At 38.4% G+C, this 21,033-nt stretch overlaps 2 protein-coding genes across 2 annotated transcripts in view; one reads left to right on the top strand and one right to left on the bottom strand.

Annotated features, from left to right (window-relative positions):
• LOC121377694 overlaps nucleotides 1-1,684 on the top strand; it is a 15,410-nt gene extending 13,726 nt beyond the window's left edge. Inside the window, exon 3 of the mRNA XM_041505775.1 lies at nucleotides 509-1,684. Coding sequence (XP_041361709.1) covers nucleotides 509-675 — 167 coding nt within the window. The 3' untranslated portion in view covers nucleotides 676-1,684. The remainder of the gene's footprint in view (nucleotides 1-508) is intronic.
• A 13,771-nt stretch (nucleotides 1,685-15,455) lies between these two features.
• Nucleotides 15,456-20,830, bottom strand: LOC121377816. Its single transcript, XM_041505915.1, has 5 exons — nucleotides 20,779-20,830; nucleotides 19,625-19,706; nucleotides 19,067-19,119; nucleotides 16,780-17,142; nucleotides 15,456-15,844 (listed from the first exon to the last, which is right to left on the bottom strand). Exons 1-5 carry the CDS (start codon nucleotides 20,828-20,830, stop codon nucleotides 15,456-15,458), a joined length of 939 nt encoding a protein of 312 aa, XP_041361849.1.
• Between the last annotated feature and the right edge of the window lie 203 nt (nucleotides 20,831-21,033).

Raw genomic sequence — 21,033 nt, 5'->3', positions numbered from 1 at the left:
CTTAGCCGATATTTTTGCGTCAGCTGCTTTGAATGTTTTGTTAAAATGTTTTATTGATGAACTATAATAAATATATATGACATATCATATATAGGCGTCCTCAGCACAAAATAGGGGAAATAAAGAAAAAAGAAACGAGAGTGATGTCCCTTTGTTTGGTAATGAGCATGCGCGTCCAATAGATCTTTTACCTTCAAATATGGAACGTCCAGTAACACTTTTTTGGAGATTTATGGGTACAAGATCGGTAACTATTGTTCGATCACGTGTTACAATTGAACCAATTTGATTGGAATATATTATATAGATGTATAATACAATACAGTACAGTACAGTACAGTACAGTACAGTACAGTACAGTACAGTACAATACAATAAAATGAAATAAAACCAAACACGAAAAAAATCCAGAGAAACAAATGCAAACAGAAACATACATAAACAATGGACATTACCAGTTCTACTTGACAGCCCTCACTATATTTTTTTTTTTCTTTTTTTTTTTCAGATTCAGATTCAAATTCCACCTTCAGTAAAAAGTGGTTTGGGCTTGCCACTGTGTCAGGTGTTCCTATCGGATACTGTGTAAAGATGGCTATCCGGCTGCTAAGATGCGGAATCGGACATTGGCGAGGCCGTGACACCAATACTGACTTAGTAGACGTCTTTTTTTAGCATTGACATTCTAATACTGTGTTAAATGCGCATTTCAGAATAGCTGGTTTTCCCCTCGATCTCAGTCAGCCCTGTCCCCCTACTCAATACCAGGTACCGGCTCCCAGCTGGAGCAGGTTTTAACGACTCAATGGGTAAGTGTAAGGCTACCTTAAAAAGAAAGAAGGAAAAAGGAGAAGAATAGAGACCTGTCCTCTTCAGAGTACACATCGCCCAAAAATGCATGCCACGTGCTCCCCCAGGCAGCCCTCTCCAGATTAGGTTTTGTGTACTTCACCCCCTTTTCCTTTCAACCTTTCTCCTGTTCCATCCTATTTCTACGAAGTTGATAGAAGGCAACATATTCTACGTAGCCGACTCCGTGTGGGTACCAGTGATTTGAATGGTCACACATTTGTACGACACGTGGCAGATAAACCTTGTTGTACTTGTTGGGCACCCAGTTGAAGATGCTGAACATTTTAATGTTTTTGTCCAACATACGCTGCTGCTCGCAATACCCATTTACTGAACTATTATAATTTGAAGTGTCATACTATACTATTTGGAGATTCTAATTTAAGTATCCAAAATAATATCTCTGTATTTAAATATGTTCAGAATTTTCTTATTAATAGTAAGCGTTTCGAGATCAATTAACCATTTAACCATTCTGTTTGCTATTTACTCTGTTTCTTCAACACCTTCCTCTCTTCTACCCCCCCCCCCCCCCCACACACACACACTATCCGTGTTATCTGTATTGCAATATTGTTCTAGCCATGTATAACATGTATATAACATGTATATTTGCTAAATGTAGGGAGAGGCCTTAATACAGGCACTTGCCTGTTGGCCAATCCCAATTTTGATCTGCGAATACATATTGTTTAAACCAACCTGTCCCGACACGAGCTGACCACGTACTTTGTGCTAGACCACGATTCAAACCTTGCCTATGGATAACGGAATGGACCCGCCCCTGGACTTTTTCTTCGCAATGCGACCAGAATTAAAGTGTGTGTTTTTCTTTAGTGTTTGTTCAGTGTGTGTTTTCCTGCGACTGTCACCAATTTTGAAATGTGTTTTGCATTAGTGTTTATCAGTGGATTTGTGATTTTCGGTTTTTCTGTTATAATTCTGTGGATTGTTGATGTGTACTTCTGTGTTTTTATGTTTATATGTGTTTGTTTCATGTTAACTGTTTTTGTCTTAGTGATATGTGTAACCCGCACGTCTCGTCTTCATACGTGTAACCCGTGTCACCATTGAGAAGACCCCTGCTACCCCCACACCGTGCCGCCTGTAAGGCCGGATTTGGTGTGGTCTGGGGTCCCCGACACAAGAACTGTATATATATATATATATATATATATATATATATATATATATATGTTTACTCATGCCTTATTTTAATGAATATGTGTTTTTGTGTATTATTGTTATGTATTTAAATGTCGGCACTCGAACCCACCCTGAAAGTTGGCACACTAAACGTTAACGCTTCCTTATTTGCGATCAATTAAGTAAAGAAAACCTAGATATTATTTGTTTATAAGAAACTCACTTAAATGATAAAGATAATATTAAAGATGTGTTTGAAGATTTTAAAGGGAAAGTTTTTTTTTTAAATTCATGAAATATAGGTCGAAAATGGGGGATTGCTATTTTATTCAGAGAAGGGTTACAAATTAAAGTAATTAACACTCTGAAAGATACAGAAGGGAGAGTTATAACCTTACTTTGCCAACTTAAGAACCTGGGCCCCGTTTTAATAAGCTATCTTAGCGCTAAGGTGACCTTAAGTGCATAACTACCTTACGCAGTTACGGTGATCGTAGCGCTAAGATCGCTTCGTAAAACGGGACCCAGGTAATTAACATAGTTAATCTGTATTGTCCAGTGAACCCATGCCATAGGGCTGAGTTTATCGCAAACTGTGTAGTTTACTTTTTCACGACACATGACCAACGAACAGAGACTAACCGCATTCTATGCGACGACTTTAACTGTGTGGACAAAGCTACGCTCGACTGGACAGGATCTCCAAGACAAGAGCTTAGGGGCACTAGGAAAACTAGGGACATATAATTATGCAGTTTTGCTACTCATAACTCACAAAAGACGCATCGTTTGAGTCCAAATAGGAAACCATTTTACTGAAAACATAAATTGGAAAATTGTTTGGCAAACACTAAATTCCGAATTAATTGAAAATCACGATTTTAGCTTAATTTATGAAATGATTAGAAATGTAATTGCAGTTAGAAACATCTATATGATTGGATAATTGGGTTCACCCCACAGTGCCTTGTCTGCGACTCAGTCTTACACGACCTTTTTCACTGCAACACATATAGATTATTTATTAAACAAACTGAACCTAATTTAGAAAAACAAAACAAAAAACAACAACAACAAAGTTTTGGCCACAAATTCACATTAAATCCATATACAATGATTTGTGGAATCAAACATAAAGTTGGCAACTATGCATCGAACTTGGGAATCTTTCTCTGGAGTAAAGCAATAAAGGTAATTTCGACCACACGAAAATTATTATAATATATATATTAAAAGGACATTCCTGAGTTTGCTGCAATTTTTAAGATGTTATCGACTAAAATAGACTTTGTAACGATTGTAATTACATATCAAATATATTTTTCTGCATAAAATATTAGTGGCTGTATATTAAACGTGTTTCTGGTCGTTCTAATATTTGTACTGAGTTAAATTTCATTTTATTTCCTAAAAAACATTTGCTCTCACCAACCACTAACAATTAACTAACCCACTGTCCTGGATAGACAGCCGAGATAGCTGAGGCGTGTGTGCCTAGAAATAGCATGCGTGAATCTTAATTGGAAATAAGCACGAAAATAAGTTGAAATGAAATGAAATCATACTAAGAAGATTCTGTTTTAAATATAGGTATGTACTTACGGCGTGCTGAAGAGTTCCCGATCCAGGTATCCTCATGCCTAAGGAAGTAAATATATACGTATTAAATCGAACTCAAAACTTGGAAATCCATAAGCAGACTTTCACCTTTGTTGGGTATGGCTGCGAACGCGCATGTGTCGCGCCGCCAATTCAATAGGTATACTGGAAGTCACAGCGTCCATACTTTCGTGCATTTTGTAATTTCCAAGTTCAACATTTTGATTTACCTTGTCCAACGTTAAAACTAAATCAAAGCTACATTTCGTTTGATTAACTACAACACTAAACCACACATATTAATTAATCATCCGCCTTTTGGATATCATATATTTATTAATTTGCCCATTGGGCTATTTCTCGCTCCAGCCAGTGCACAAAAACTGTTATATCAACGGCCGTACATGTGCTATCCTGTTTGTTTGATGATGCATATAAACCAATCCTTGCTACTGATGGAAGAAAGTAGCGGGTTTTCTCTCTAAAACTATATATCAAAATTACCAAATGTTGAACATCCAATAGCCGATGATTAATAAACCAATGTGCTCTAGTGGCGTCGTTAAACAAAACAAACTTTAACTATTTATTACTTTTGACACGGTCTTCAGGGGAAATCCGTTCCATTTTATAATATGCATTTTTCCACAAACAGAACACACCATGACTTGGAGCATGGTTGTCATGAAAAGGAATCCAGCGGGTCCACTATACGGACTGAACCGATGTTCAATTTCAACAAACATCATTTCGTTGCGTCATTGAGAATACATGCTATGCACGACGTGTGTCTTTACAGAAAATGACACGAATATTTACCGTTTATTATATGCATGGATCGTTCCTTTGTTAAAGAAAAAACGCCGGAAATGGTTTCACAATCTGGTCATGACACATTTCAGTCAAAGCGCGCGCTCTCTCTCCCTCTCTCTCTCTCTCTCTCTCTCTCTCTCTCTCTCTCTCTCTCTCTCTCTCTCTCTCTCTCTCTCTCTCTCTCTCTCTCTCTCTCTCTCTTCCCCCTCTCTCTGCGTCTCTCTCCCTCCCTCTCCCTCTCTGCGTCTCTCTCCCTCCCTCTACCCCCCCTCTCTCTCTCTCTCTCTCTCTCTCTCGCTCTCGCTCTCTCTCTCTCTCCCCCTCTCTCTCTCTGCCTGTCTGTCTGTCTCTCTCTCTCTCTCTCTCTCTCTCTCTCTCTCTCTCTCTCTCTCTCTCTCTGTCTCTGTCTCTCTCTCTCACTCTCACTCTCTCTAGACTAGACCGCCACCCCCTAAATGAAGGTATGCACCATAAGCATACAAGACAGGGGCTGGGTGAGTGGTGGAGAACTGCTGCAGTGTTGGATCAAATATTCTGAAATTCGGGCAAAATGTGCTAACCTGAGACCGTTTTACCATGCATTTCCATCGTTCTACCCTCAACATTAGTTGAAATGCATGTAGACATACACAGCGAGTCGTTTATAACCCTATATAGTTCTTTGGCAGTAATGCTATTATTATTAAATGTTGTTATGCAGATTCGGGCATTGTCGTTTAATTCAGGTAAAATCCAGCCTGCTTCACTACACAAACAGGAGCCCGTACGCCCATGATATGAATTCTAGTCGACGCGGTACTGATACGCATGAGACGTTCCTTTGTTCAACAGAACATCGGACACAATCTTAGTAGATTTATGTTTAATCTCGGATGTGTCAAGTGTGTCTTCTGGGTGTATATTACCAAATCAAATCCCATAGACGACAATAGTAACATATGTCGCTAAAACTCCTACCTGCAACGTATCAACCGACATAAACGCCATGGATATAAATACTACCACCCGTCACACTTAAAGTGAATCAGAAAAAATTGGGGGTCAAGCTGCTCGTTTCTGAGATAACGGGTAGCGTCTATGACTACCCTAGTTCCGCACAAAATTCGAGTACATTTTTTTCACAGGTACCCCATACATGTTTTAAGCACAAGGCTGCTTGAAACATTGGTACTAGATGCAATAAAATTGCATATTTGTTTTACCCAGATGAAACTATTATTTTTTTACAACCAACACACTCACATTTATAACCAATCACAGGACTTGTGGTGTTCATTTCTCTATCAAAAGTTCGGTGCACCTCGAACTTTGACCCAGCCGGAAGTTATTTGGTTTTGTACTACCTTCTAAAGATCGTAATATAATAAGGGCCTTTAAAACCTATACTGACAAGCACAATCCTAAAGCTGTAAGACCTTACCTACAATTACAATCACACAACATATTCACACATGCCATCTTGGAATGTATTAATGTTTAACAGAGTGAAACGCTAGAGATCATCGCAAATTATTCTCTCTAGTGTCTCTCTAAATTCAAAATATAATTCAACAAGTTCGGAGACATTTTAGAAAGATGAGTACAATACCGAAGGTATCTACGCAGATGTCATTCGTTGTATTTATTGTGAATCGAGTACTTAGAAATTACTATTACCGTGACGAGGAATGGACAACAGGTTTCTTTTCTTATATTTAAATCTTAACAACTCTTGCCTGAAATAAGAAATAAGAAGTACATTTTAAATTATGGCAATTTGGTTTATTAACATACATTGTTATTTCTAGGTTTGATTGTCAAAGGGAGAGAGAGAGAGAGAGAGAGAGAGGAGGAGAGAGAGAGAGAGAGAGAGAGAGAGAGAGAGAGAGAGAGAGAGAGAGAGAGAGAGAGAGAGAGATGGAAGTCTAACACTAAACTAGCAATATATAGTTTATATGTACACCCACCAAAAACCCCCACCAAAAACAAAACAAAAATAAAACAAACAAAAAACAACTAACCAAATAAACACCACCACCCAACCCCCCCCCCCCCCCCCCCCCCCCCCCCCCCCCCCCCCCCCCCCCCCCTAAAAAAAAGGAAAAAAAAGAAAGAAAAGAAAACAAAAGAAAAAGAAAACAAAAGCAAAATAAAAAGCCAATCAAACAAACAAGACAGAACACACACAAACAAACAATAACACAGAACAGTTCATGTCACGGGATTTGGACATGTTTTATATAATAAACGCCATCGTTCAAAACTATTGTAATTGTTCTCTTTGTTGAACTGGTAAATACGTATCCATTGATGTCAAGCAGGGAGTAAATTGGTGCTCTAAAGTTCCAGGTGAGCCTCTTTTTTTTTTTTTAATCACAATAATGTTTGCCATTGTAACCAAAATCTGATATAGAGTTTGTACCCGATCGATTTAAAACACTCTTGTATGAAAGAAAAATGGTGTTTGTACAGCGAGGCCTTAGTACATGTTCAATCAGGGCTATTAAGAGTCTAACATATTGCTGCTTCCAAACAAGAGAGTTTTTGAAAGAGAGAGTCAGAGAGATAAAGAAAAATAACATATATATATATATATATATATATATATATATATATATATATATAGAGAGAGAGAGAGAGAGAGAGAGAGAGAGAGAGAGAGAGAGAGAGAGAGAGAGAGAGAGAGAGAGAGAGAGAATCGGATTGGCCCTTACGATGTGATGGTCGATTATAATAGAACATTGATCGGATTGGCCCTTACGATGTGATGATCGATTATAATAGAACATTGATCGGATTGGCCCTTACGATGTGATGATCGATTATAATAGAACATTGATCGGATTGGCCCTTACGATGTGATGGTCGATTATAATAGAACATTGATCGGATTGGCCCTTACGATGTGATGGTCGATTATAATAGAACATTGATCGGATTGGCCCTTACGATGTGATGATCGATTATAATAGAACATTGATCGGATTGGCCCTTACGATGTGATGGTCGATTATAATAGAACATTGATCGGATTGGCCCTTACGATGTGATGGTCGATTATAATAGAACATTGATCGGATTGGCCCTTACGATGTGATGATCGATTATAATAGAACATTGATCGGATTGGCCCTTACGATGTGATGATCGATTATAATAGAACATTGATCGGATTGGCCCTTACGATGTGATGATCGATTATAATAGAACATTGATCGGATTGGCCCTTACGATGTGATGATCGATTATAATAGATTATAATAGAACATTGATCGGATTGGCCCTTACGATGTGATGATCGATTATAATAGAACATTGATCGGATTGGCCCTTACGATGTGATGATCGATTATAATAGAACATTGATCGGATTGGCCCTTACGATGTGATGATCGATTATAATACGAACGATTGATTGATCGGATTGGCCCTTACGATGTGATGGTCGATTATAATAGAACATTGATGGGATTGGCCCTTACGATGTGATGGTCGATTATAATAGAACATTGATCGGATTGGCCCTTACGATGTGATGGTCGATTATAATAGAACATTGATCGGATTGGCCCTTACGATGTGATGGTCGATTATAATAGAACATTGATCGGATTGGCCCTTACGATGTGATGATCGATTATAATAGAACATTGATCGGATTGGCCCTAACGATGTGATCATCGATTATAATAGACAATTGATCGGATTGGCCCTTACGATGTGATGATCGATTATAATAGAACATTGATGGGATTGGCCCTTACGATGTGATGATCGATTATAATAGACAATTGATCGGATTGGCCCTAACGATGTGATGATCTATTATAATAGAACATTGATCGGATTGGCCCTTACGATGTGATGATCGATTATAATAGAACATTGATCGGATTGGCCCTTACGATGTGATGGTCGATTATAATAGACAATTGATCGGATTGGCCCTTACGATGTGATGGTCGATTATAATAGACAATTGATCGGATTGGCCCTTACGATGTGATGGTCGATTATAATAGACAATTGATCGGATTGGCCCTAACGATGTGATGATCGATTATAATAGAACATTGATGGGATTGGCCCTTACGATGTGATGGTCGATTATAATAGACAATTGATGGGATTGGCCCTTACGATGTGATGGTCGATTATAATAGACAATTGATCGGATTGGCCCTTACGATGTGATGGTCGATTATAATAGACAATTGATCGGATTGGCCCTTACGATGTGATGGTCGATTATAATAGAACATTGATCGGATTGGCCCTTACGATGTGATGATCGATTATAATAGACAATTGATCGGATTGGCCCTTACGATGTGATGGTCGATTATAATAAACATTGATCGGATTGGTCCTTACGATGTGATGGTCGATTATGAAAATTGATCGGATTGGTCCTTACGATGTGATGATCGATTATGAAAAAAACAAAAAACATAATCGATTGTGTGAGAAAATGTTAAACTGTAACTGTTCCTCCAGTTTAGATGATAAAAATGATGGACATATACAGTGGTTTGGAATTGTTTTCATGTGTACATGAAGAAAAACATATATTAGTTAGTTTGTTAATAAAGGTACAATTAGCCATTTGCAGGATGCACACGATAATAGGTACATGATCCTTATAATTCAAAGCCGTCTGATGGTCTTGGAATTCTAACAGATTGTATAATCAAAATTATACGGTTGTTACCAACCGATTATAACCGATGATCTATGATGAAATCCCATCCGATTCCCATCACACGTCAGCTACCTGGGATGTCTGTCCAGGACAGAGGTTTAGCGGTTAGTGTGTGAAAGAGAGACATACCTCAGCTATCTGAGCTGTCTGACAAAGACCGTGGGTTAGCGGTTAGTGTGAGAGAGACGCACCTCAGCTATCTGGGCTGTCTGACAAAGACCGTGGGTTAGCGGTTAGTGTGTGAGAGAGACACACACCTCAGCTATCTGGGCTGACTGACAAAGACAGTGGGTTAGCGGTTAGTGTGTGAGAGAGAGACACACCTCAGCTATCTGGGCTGTCTGACAAAGACCGTGGGTTAGCGGTTAGTGTGAGAGGGAGAGACACACCTCAGCTATCTGGGCTGTCTGACAAAGACCGTGGGTTAGCGGTTAGTGTGAGAGGGAGAGACACACCTCAGCTATCTGGGCTGTCTGACAAAGACAGTGGGTTAGCGGTTAGTGTGAGAGAGACACACCTCAGCTATCTGGGCTGTCTGACAAAGACCGTGGGTTAGCGGTTAGTGTGAGAGGGAGAGACACACCTCAGCTATCTGGGCTGTCTGACAAAGACCGTGGGTTAGCGGTTAGTGTGAGAGGGAGAGACACACCTCAGCTGTCTGGGCTGTCTGACAAAGACTGTGGGTTAGCGGTTAGTGTGAGAGAGACACACCTCAGCTATCTGGGCTGTCTGACAAAGACAGTGGGTTAGCGGTTAGTGTGAGAGAAGTCAGTGTAATGGTTTCACACCTACCCAGTGAGTCGTTAGATGTAGGGACAAGACAGTGGGTTAGCGGTTAGTGTGAGAGAAGTCAGTGTAGTGGTTTCACACCTACCCAGTGAGTCGTTAGATGTAGGGACAAGACAGTGGGTTAGCGGTTAGTGTGAGAGAAGTCAGTGTAGTGGTTTCACACCTACCCAGTGAGTCGTTAGATGTAGGGACAAGACAGTGGGTTAGCGGTTAGTGTGAGAGAAGTCAGTGTAATGGTTTCACACCTACCCAGTGAGTCGTTAGATGTAGGGACAAGACGTAGCCCAGTGGTAAAGCGATCGCGTAATGCGGTCAATGCGCAGAGACACAAATTCGTGTATGCTTAGGACTGAACATAGGAACAACTAGTAAAGCTTGAATTGTTGTTTTAGTTTTAAATTTATTGGCAATAAACAGAGCGTACCGGTGTAAAAGGAACGCAGGTCCGTAGGACCTCGGTTCCTAGGAACAGTAGTCCTATCGGACCCCCATAGCTTAGGAACCATAGTCCTACCCGGACTTTCATTCCTGGTTTATTTTTAAGTTGTTTTTATCCTAGGACTTGTATTCCTACCGGACTTAAATTCCTTCTACAGCAGTGACAGAAATACTATTATCCTGTTCAGTTATTTAGACCCAAAGTTTTTTGCAAATGTTACGTTTATTTCCTATTAGATATTTGTTTTCTTTGCATTTACATGAAAACAAACCCAAACTCTGACAGGTTTTATATACAAATCATCATATAAAATGCACGAAGTTGACTTAATTCCACTTTTTAAAAATCTCTGTGTCGTTTGAATGCACGTTATTTCTCCTATAAATAACTAAGGTCATTTGCATATCAAAAGCATCATTCTATAGTGCGTTTCAAACTAATGTTCGGTTCTATAGTCCTATCCGCACAAATCGTAGTATGACCTATATTTAAGAAAATATCTGTAAACATGAAACAGGCGCGGATTCAGGTGGGGAGTTCAAGTGACAAAACCTCAGTTTGAAAAAAAAATATGTATCAAATATTATAATTATATTGTGGAATACACAAGCGCGCGCGCTGAAGGGAGAGACAGACAGACAGAGAGAGAGAGAGAGAGAGAGAGAGAGAGAGAGAGAGAGAGAGAGAGAGAGAGAGAGAGAGAGAGAGACGGAGACGGACGTCATTTATGTAACGACGCACTCAACATATTTTAATCTATGGTTATATGGTTATAGGGAGAGAGAGAGAAGAATATGGTATGCATGCGATTGGTGGAGGTGCACAACCCCAACCCCACTTAAGGCTTCTTTTGTATATGGAGCGGGACGTAGCTCAGAGGTAAAGCGTTCGCTCATGGTAGGTCGACTGATCGATCCCACATGGTGGACCCATTGGGTTGTGTCTAGTTCCAGCCTGTGCACAACAACTGATGTATAAAGGCTGTGGTATGTGCTATCCTGTCTATGGGATGGTGCATATAAAACGTCCCTTATTGCTTATCAAAATTGCTTATCGGAAACAGTGGCCCATGTGGCGGTAGCGAGTTTCTTTCTCACTGTCATGATGCTCCGTAACCGTTTTGTCTGACGCCACATAAACGTATATCAAATGCGTTGAGTGTGTCGTTAAATAAACATTTCTCTCGTATGTATGTGTTATCTATATGCATTTCTAGTCGATTAGTTTATAGGTTGATAGGTTGTTTGATAGTGAATGATATGGAAATAAATTGTTTTTGGTGTTAAAGAGTTCATGCATACATTAAAGTAATACTCCTGATGGGTATGGAGAAATAACTTAATCAGTCGACGAACTCATTTCTTCATCACTATCTTCGTTAAGGGGGACTATCACAGGGGGTATTTTATTTCTTATAAAACTATTTTGTTTTCTAAAATCTTCTTCGATCTTTATTACATGTTTAACTGCGTCAGGGAAGTGTGTAGGTGTGACAGAGTTCAATGCATGTGCAAGTTCTCTCCGAACCGTGGTCATTTTACCATCATTATGACGAGCTATGTGCCCTTTGACTTGACTCCAGATCAGTTCTATCGGATTGAGTTCAGAATGTCTTGGCGGCAGTCTTAGACACAGGTGCCAATGGCGTTCAGCAATATCATTAGTAACAAATTGCTTTGCACATTTGTTACTTTTCACAAGTTCATAAAGAACTGGCTTTGTCATGTTACTCTCAAAAGGTATATTTTTGATTCGTAGCCACGACTGAATTTCTTCCTTTTTAGCGTTTAGTGCAGGACATCGTGTAATCTCAGTTAATTTGTTGTGGTAGCTTGCGTTATCCATGACGATAACAGAAGGTTCTGGTAGAGAAGGCATAAGTTGTTCTTCAAACCATTTGATGAAATTGTCATGATTCATCTCACCATGATAGTCTCCGTCTGTTTTTTTTTAGCCTCAAAGATCAATTCACAGCCATCTATCAATCCATATTTATTACAGCCAGCATGACAAATAATAAGTATTTTTCCCTTCCCAGTCACCGAACAGAGTTTACGAACTCGATCAGCAGCGTCTGATTTCGGCAGGTGATTGGCGGTACTTGTGCCCGGGTGGATATCTGTCCAGTGGTGGGATGTTGTGTGGTTGACATTCACCCAGGTCTCATCTTGATACACTATTAAATACCCCTGTTCTCGTAAACTGGATATTTCATGGAGATAGGACAGTCTCCTGTCTGATATATTGGCATCCTCAAAAATCACTTTTCCGGTTGTAGACATATGTTGGTATTTAAAATCGAGGTCATGGAGTGTTCTTCGTAAAGTTGATATGGATATGTTGATTCCACATTCCTCCCTTAAAGCCACGTTAATCTTATGTAATGTAGGTAATTCGCCCTCTCTATAAAATCTGTATACTCGTCGTCTAATAACATCTTTATCAAATAAATCGATGAGTTTTCGGTCGCGTTTTTTAACAGTGATTTCTGTGCTTGGATTCGTAGAGCTTAGATTTTTCACAGTTCTTTTTACTGTTGAAACCAAAACTTTAAGTGCAGCGGAAACTCGATCGACAATTCGATAAGAAGCATACCTAGGTCTACCGCGCTGATATTCATCTTCAAAATAATCGAAAACGTTCTTAATACACGATTTTACATCAACTGAAGTGTTTTTCGATTTACCCATATTTTTCCTCAAATAACAATAACAAGAATGTCGACTAATACATTTTCAATGAATTTATATACCCTACCTAACTTGTATTTTACGTGGTTTACACATTGCTACAATAGCACGTGCAGTCATAGATCGAAATAATGATGTTATTGACCAAGCAATGCTATCGTATTTTGAACATTCAGGGCTGTGTCTGCGGGATGAAAAAGTGGTTGAACCCATACGAGTCTGAACAATAGCCCTTTGGTTTTTCGCATTACAAATGTAACACCCAACCTCCAAACCCCAGCCCCTAGCACCACCCTTAAATACTATATACATATATATACGTATGAGTTCCCAATTTAGAGGCAAATTAAATAACATTTTAATTATTATTTGATATTGGTGGCCTTTGACATTTTATCCCCCCCCCCCCCCCGGTCTTCTGGGTCCGGCCCTGCATTAAATTTATTTATAAATTTGGAAAGCACATTCCTGCGGTGTGTGAGGTGATTTGTGTTTATTACTGTGCTACACCTCAGTTGTGTTAGGTTAGGTATGGTATGCTAATATATAATTGATATAATAAAATAAAAATACATAATACATTAGCTAAATTTATTAAATATAATGCACCTACAAGAAAGGGTTACATGTTCTGTTTGTTTACATCTATGTTTAACGGAAAGATTAGACAATGCTGTTACACACTGCAAAACAATAATAACCTTGATTTAGTGAAACAAGCTATAATGGCCTTCACATAGCCTCAGATCCCAATGTTTTGATATGCAAATGACCTTAGTTATTTATAGGAGAAATAACGTGCATTCAAACGACACAGAGATTTTTAAAAAGTGGAATTAAGTCAACTTCGTGCATTTTATATGATGATTTGTATATAAAACCTGTCGGGGTTTGGATTTGTTTTCATGTAAATGCAAAGAAAACAAATATCGATTAGGAAATAAACGTAACATTTGCAAAAAACTTTGGGTCTAAATAATTGAACAGGATAATAGTCCGGCAAATTAGATGTCCGTTTATTATACTGTGCAATTTGCACGAGCTGCCAGAAAGACACGAGAGTAAAAGTGAGATTTTGGCAGCCTTCCCTCGTAGTGTGATGGATAAGTGTACGAGTTTCTTAAGATTATTCTGGGTTCAAATCTCCAAGTCAATTTTTTTTTTTTTTTACGTCATAGACTTGAGAATCAGACATGTGAGTGAATTTTTGTAATCGTCTTACATTTTTGTTTTTGTACGACGAATATCTTGCTTTTTTCAAAAGTATATAATGCCACTACAGATATAAAGTAGGCTATATGTCCATGTGTTCAACACTAAGAAATATACGCCCCCCCCCCCCCCCCCCCCCAATATGTAGCTAAAAATTGTTTTTAAAATATATATATGAAAATTGGTAACTCCAAAAAACGTAACATCTGGTGAACAACCAAAGACAATATCTATATACACCAACATAATTTTTAATAATATGTTTTGTAAGTTTATATTTTGACGGTAAGTCACAATCTGATTAATTGTGATTTTCTTAATCTTTGTCCGATCGGACTTCTATTCCTCGGAATCCTAGTCTGTGGGACCTGTATCCCTAGGAAATTAAGTCTGTGGGACGTGCATTCCGAGGAATGTAAGTCCGTGGGACTTTTATTCCTGGTACTCCTAGTCCACAGGACTTTCAATCCTAGTATTCCTAGTTCTCTGGAATTTATTTCCGATAGTTTGCTTATTACATATATATGATTCCTGAAAATCCGTGAAATAAAACTTTAAAAACTGTACTTAGTTCTAGTAGTTAGTACTTATAACTAGTACTATAATGACCAGTTACTACAATATAAAATAACAGGAATAATAGGCATGAAAATTTGACTTTTATTGATGAACAATTAAAAATAGCATCAAAACACTTGAAATTAATTATCTCCAACTTAAATCAGACAATGTTATTAAATGCGGTGTCTGGGTTGAACGTACGTAACATCATGTCATAATTGTCCATCTGAAGTTACTAGTAAATACAATATTTGTGTAGATGTTGTGTCTGGAGTGAACATAATATCATGCCCTGCTTGTCCATCTGAAGTTAAATAAGATACTGATATTAATTGGGGTGTCTGCATTGAACATGCTATATCTTCTCATTGTCCATCTTAAATTAAATAAAATGATGGTGTTAAATGGGGTGTCTAGGTTGAATGTAATAACATTCCCATATGGCTGAAGTTAAACACAATAATGATGTTAAATGGGGAAGGGGGGGGGGGGGGGCTGTGTTAAACAGAATACAATCTGATGTTAGATAGGGTAATGATGCTAAATGGTGTGTACGTTTTCTAAATATTTGTTTATTGACATTGTCTGTGTTTGTAACAGTAACTCTAACTGGATTTTACATGACACCCCATTCGTATAAACATCCTCTATGCGGTATGTCATTACGTGATGATTACTTACACTGGACAATGAGACGTATTTCGTTGGAGGTCACCTCGTCGTTGATCCCCATCTCACTGTTCTTGGCTGAGCAGTAGACGTACTTCCCATCATGATGTCGGTCTGGGACAAAGGCAAGCCTCGCTGTCGTTCTGGATGAATACGTTTCAAACTCCAGTGGATTACAGAGCGTTCGTTCAAACTCCATGGTTCTTGCCGACGCTAATTTACGAGCAGGCAGATCTGCTGAAGATGTCTCGTCCAGTTTAAGTTTCAGTTTGACTTCAGGTTCCGGGTTGGCACCCCCAGTGCTGCACGTGATTCCGTCAAACTCTGTTCCTTGAGTGACCGTCAGTACATCTCCTCCTCCAGAAATATTTATCGATGCGCAGTCCACCTCACCTGACATAATTTAGTTCAGCATATGGTATGTAAAAGCCGAGACACATATGATATACTTAAAGCAAACTCTGCATTGAATAATCTCAAAATTGAATAAACAAAGAAAATACTTCGTTATTCCTTCAAACTTTCAAAAAATGCATTTTATTGAATATACTTAACTGGACGGTTCAGATACAAATTGCTAACTGACTATGAAATAAACAATCACAGTACAGCCAGAACTGCGATCTGTATTAAGTGGAATTTCATGTTTCTCGAACATATTTGATAGAATATATTTTCAGAATAATAAACGCATTATATTGTACAAATCAATGACTTTCGCCTTGCCAGTTACTTATTTAACAAAGATGAAAACATAAGTCTTAGTTTGTTAACTTGTTTAATAAATATAAGTCAAATGCCCCTTTGGCTGTTCACTTACATAACAAAGAGAAACCAGAAAGCAACATAATTATACATAATTATCATTGGACGATTTACTATACGTATACACACCAAATACCATTTCCCCGTTCACTTTGCATGGTAGATAGACCAGTGACCCATAACTAGTTAATGTATCAGAAAAACAACAACAATGATTCATTTTTCAGTCCACTTACTTAACAAAAAAACAAAGCAATAACGCTTTGTCTGTTCACATATTTAAAACAAAGACAAACGAAAGAGGTTGTGTTTCTTTACTTATTGAAACAGACAAACCAATAACTAGTCGTAAATTGACCGTTGGCCACCTAGCTTACTTAACATGGATAATGTAGCATCGTTGCTGAAGTACGTCAAACCACGAAAGACAAACTAATAACCAGTTGTAAATTAACCTGTGGCCATTAGACTTACTTAACAAGGGAAATGTAACAGCGTTGCTGAAGTACGTGGAACCACGAAAGACAAACTGATACCCAGTTGTAAATTGGCCGTTGACTTACTTAACAAGGAAAATGTAACAGCGTTGCTGAAGTACGTGGAACCACGAAAGCTTGTCCCGCGGTAGTAATTTGTGAGAACCTTTCTGGGTCTCGTGGTTAAGATGTACTCCTTGGAGCTGGATTCGGAGCTGTTGGTTCCTGATCCACAGACCGTTGTTAGTGATATCGGCACCCGGTCGTCGGTCGAACGCGGCTCACAGCCAGTCGCCCTCTGATAGAAATAGGCAGCTCTGAAATAAAACGTGCCCAGGTATATGTACACCGTGCTCTGCAGACCCTCGGCGTCTTGTATGGTGCACGTAACTGTGACGTCCTGATTTCGTCTTGCTGTGACTGCAGATGTGGTAATTGTCATAGATAAACCTATAAGACAAAGAAAGGCTTATTCAATAATCGGTAAATAGAATATAACATATATTTAATGACAACCCTGCACGAAAAAATACATCGGCTATTGGGTATCAAACTATGGTAAATAATCGGGAAATAACTGATAAGGGATAGGATACTTTAAAACGGTTTCTGTTCTGTTAGTTAGAGTTCGTCTAGAGCATATTCATTAACTAATCATCGGCTATTGGATGTCAAATATTTGGTAATTGTCTGCTCTTTCACACATACAGGACGGGACATACAACGTCCTTTGATATACCAGTTGTGGAACATAGGTGAAGAAAAACAAATAATTAAAGAATAGGCTCCACTGAGACGGTGCGATCCTACCGTTTAATCTAGATTCCGCCACATTAGAGAATAGCTAACAATTGAAGTAAAGTAAAGTTTGTTTTGTTCAATGATAACACTAGAGCACACTGCTTCCTTAATAACAGGTTACTGTATATCAAATATTTGGTAATTTTTGACCCGTTGTCTTAGAACAAACCCGGCTCATTTGTTTTCCACGAGCAGCAAGGGACATTGTATATGCACTTTCCCACAGACAGGGTAGGACGTTCCTAGGCCTTTGGTATATAATTCGTGGGGGCAGGGGTGATGGGAAAAAAACACAATCTGAGAATAGCCTCCACTGAAGTTTTCACTCGTATGGCTCAATAACCCCAGGCGGGCGATGTACCGATTTAACTACATCCAGTCGTGTTACAGAATAAATAGCAATCGACGAGGCAGATAAAAAGCTACTTCTGCAATGTTGATACGCTCCGCGTATATGTCTTTGTTGTGAGCGGCCCATCACACTGTACTTGACTAACAACTTCTTAAGGTTCTGGCGCCCGCAGTGTAGTGGTTTAGTTATCGGGCTGGTAGACACTGGGTTCAAGTTGACACTAGAAAACCGATCCGACTTTTCTATCACAAGTCAGTATTAACTAAAGTGTGTTTGTTTGTTTTGTTTAACGACATCACTAGATCACGTTGATTTATTAATCATCGGCTATTGAATGTCAAACATATGGTAATTCTGACATATAGTCTTAGAGAAGAAACCTGTTACATTTTGTCATTAGTAGCAAGGAATCTGTTACATGCACCGGCAGGAGAGCACATACCAGTCGTGGAGAACTAGCCGGAACGCGAACCACTACTAATTAAGCATTAAATCACCGCTCTGAAATACTTCCCAGAGAGCAACATATATGTACTCACTGTATTAATTTTAAGGGGTTTCTATTTGATATTCATTGTGTGTTTATGTATAATATATTTGACAAATCATGTACACACAACTGTATGAGATTTGTTTGCAAATGAAAAGGGACTAAAACAAATAAACAAAAAAAAAAAACCCAAACAAAACCCAACAACCCACCGCCTACACCACCAACAACAACGTCAGTTGAATATGTAAACACGGAAATCAATTTAAAATAGAACTTTGGATACTGTTATTTGACAACTTACCCGTATTGCATACTGACACTGCTGAGAAAATAAAAATGCTTCAAACAAAGCGGCGATCGCATCCTTGCCCGAGTAACTGAATAAATCCACCAGCCATCAGTTCAAAAACATCAAAGATTTTTATCGTTTAAAGGGGGCGTTGCATTAGTATTGATTCTCCCCCTTAAAATTTCTCATCATACATATTGTATCCATCAATAATGTTTCATATCTGTGCCTACATGCCTAAGCATAGGGGGGTTTTTTTTATTATTAAACACGACATTAATACACGCCGTGGTAGGGTGCAAAACTTTTTATCGTATCGTTCAAAGATTGGCCGAAAGGGACACAATATGTTCATAGGGATAGATACATTCAAAAACGCCCCCATGGTGGAAATGCACTCAACTGTAACAGTCGTATCAAGACGTGAACAACGACTCACCTTGTCCATTAACTGGTGTTTCGTGCTTACGTTTACAGACGTTAGTATCATACCTATTTGCACAACATGTTATATGATATATATACCTGTATACTATCAGCAATGAAGATTAAACAGAGGATAGTTCAAATTTTTTTTTTTTTTTTGTCAAATTTTAATTAATTGCACCTACTAATTATGAAGTTTGCAAACATATGTCAAGGAGTATAAGGCTAACGCGAGGAGTGTGCAATGATTGCAAATGTGAGTAGGAGATGAGATATAAATATATTAGATCAAAAACATGAAATTGATTTAATTATTTATAACTTTTGGCAATTTACCTTTCTTACAAAATTTAAAATTACCCCAGTGAAGACACTTTTGGAGTGAAATAGTGAAATTTTCACTCTAAAATATGTTATCGTCACTGGCGATGTCAGACACTTTTAGTCACTGGGGTAAGCTGTTTCACTAAATGTTATACAATAAGGTAAACGTCCATAATAGTTAGGTCCAGTGCTCAGTAGTCGTTATGGAATGTGTGATCTGAATAATAAACAATGTCCCATAACAAACGTATATCTAAGGTTAAACGCCCGCATGTGTTTTGGAAAGGTCATGTTCGGTCGAAGGACAAATTGACTGAATAGTCCTGACACTGGAAAATCGAAGACAAAACATTTGAAATCAACAGTCAACACAACTCGTACATTAACTATAAACATGTGATATTTTTGAAATTTTTTAACGAAGATCACTAGATTTGTAATTGATTTATTAATCATCGGCTATTGTGTGTGTGTACGTATGTGTAATGTCTGACGTGTGTATGTGTGTGTAGTCTGTGTGTGAAACCTGTGTATGTGTGTGTATGTTAGTGCATGGAATGTGTGTATGCGTGTGTGTGGCGTGTGTGTGTGTACCAGTCGTGGTGTAACTGTGTATGAACGCGTACCACTACTGTGTATGCATGTAAATCACCGCTCTGTGTGTGTGTGTGAGTGTGTGTTTGTATATGTGTGTACTGTGTGTATGTATGTGTGTTGCGTGTATGTTGATATTCGTGTGTGTGTTTGTGTGTTTGTGTATTTGTGTATGTGTGTACATGTATGTGTGTATGCGTGTGTGTGTTTGTGTGTGTGTGTGTGGACTAAAACAAATGTGTGTACAAAAAAAAAACCCCCAAATGTGTGTGTGTGTGTGTGTGTGTCACCACCATCAACAACAACGTGTGTTGAATATGTATGTATGAAATGTGTTTAAAATAGTGTGGATACTGTGTGTTTGTACAACTTACCCGTACTGTGTACTGTACACTGCTGGACAAATAAAAATAGAAAAGAAACTGAGATCGCATCCATTTTGCCCGACTTCTTTATTAAAGATATGAGTTATCATTCCACCCATGCAAAATTAATTTTTATCCATATAAAGGGGGCGTTGAAGTAGTATTGATTCTCCCCACTAAATGTCTCGTGTGGCATATAATACTACCTGTCAATAAAATTTCATATCCAGTTCGGGTTTTGCCTAAGCATAGTTATGTTTTTTTATTATTAAACACGACATTAATACACTATGTATGTAGAGTGCAAAACTTTTTATCGTATCGTATCAAAGATCTCGAAAGAGACACAATATATTCATAGGGATAGATACATTCAAAAAAGAGCATGGTGTGTGTGCACTCAACTGTAACAGTCGATATCAAGACGTGAACAACGACTCACCTTGTCCATTAACTGGTGTTTCGTTTATTACGTCTACAGACGTTAGTATCATACCTATTTGCACAACATGTTACTGACATACATACTTGTAACTCAGCAATGAAGAATAAACAGAGGATAGTTCAATTTTTTTTTTTTGTCAAATATGATTTATATCTCATCTCGTGAAATTTGCAATCATATGTCACGAGTCGCGCTAACGCGAGGAGTGTGCAATGATTGCAAACTTCAGGAGATGAGATATAAATCATATTA

This window comes from Gigantopelta aegis, chromosome 7 (genome assembly GCF_016097555.1).
Source record: "Gigantopelta aegis isolate Gae_Host chromosome 7, Gae_host_genome, whole genome shotgun sequence".
NCBI classification, from domain to species: Eukaryota; Metazoa; Mollusca; class Gastropoda; order Neomphalida; family Peltospiridae; genus Gigantopelta; species Gigantopelta aegis.
This window is presented reverse-complemented; position numbering and strand designations above follow the sequence as displayed.

Excerpts from the sequence above, each read along its gene's own strand:
- LOC121377816 (XM_041505915.1), bottom strand. The coding sequence starts at position 20,830 with ATGATACTAACGTCTGTAGACGTAATAAACGAAACACCAGTTAATGGA. Across the intron at positions 19,120-19,624 it reads GCGTTTAACCTTAGATATAC|GTATGATACTAACGTCTGTA; the intron begins GTTTGTTATGGG and ends TTGTGCAAATAG. Across the intron at positions 15,845-16,779 it reads TGTTACATTTTCCTTGTTAA|GTGAGGTGGACTGCGCATCG; the intron begins GTAAGTCAACGG and ends AAATTATGTCAG.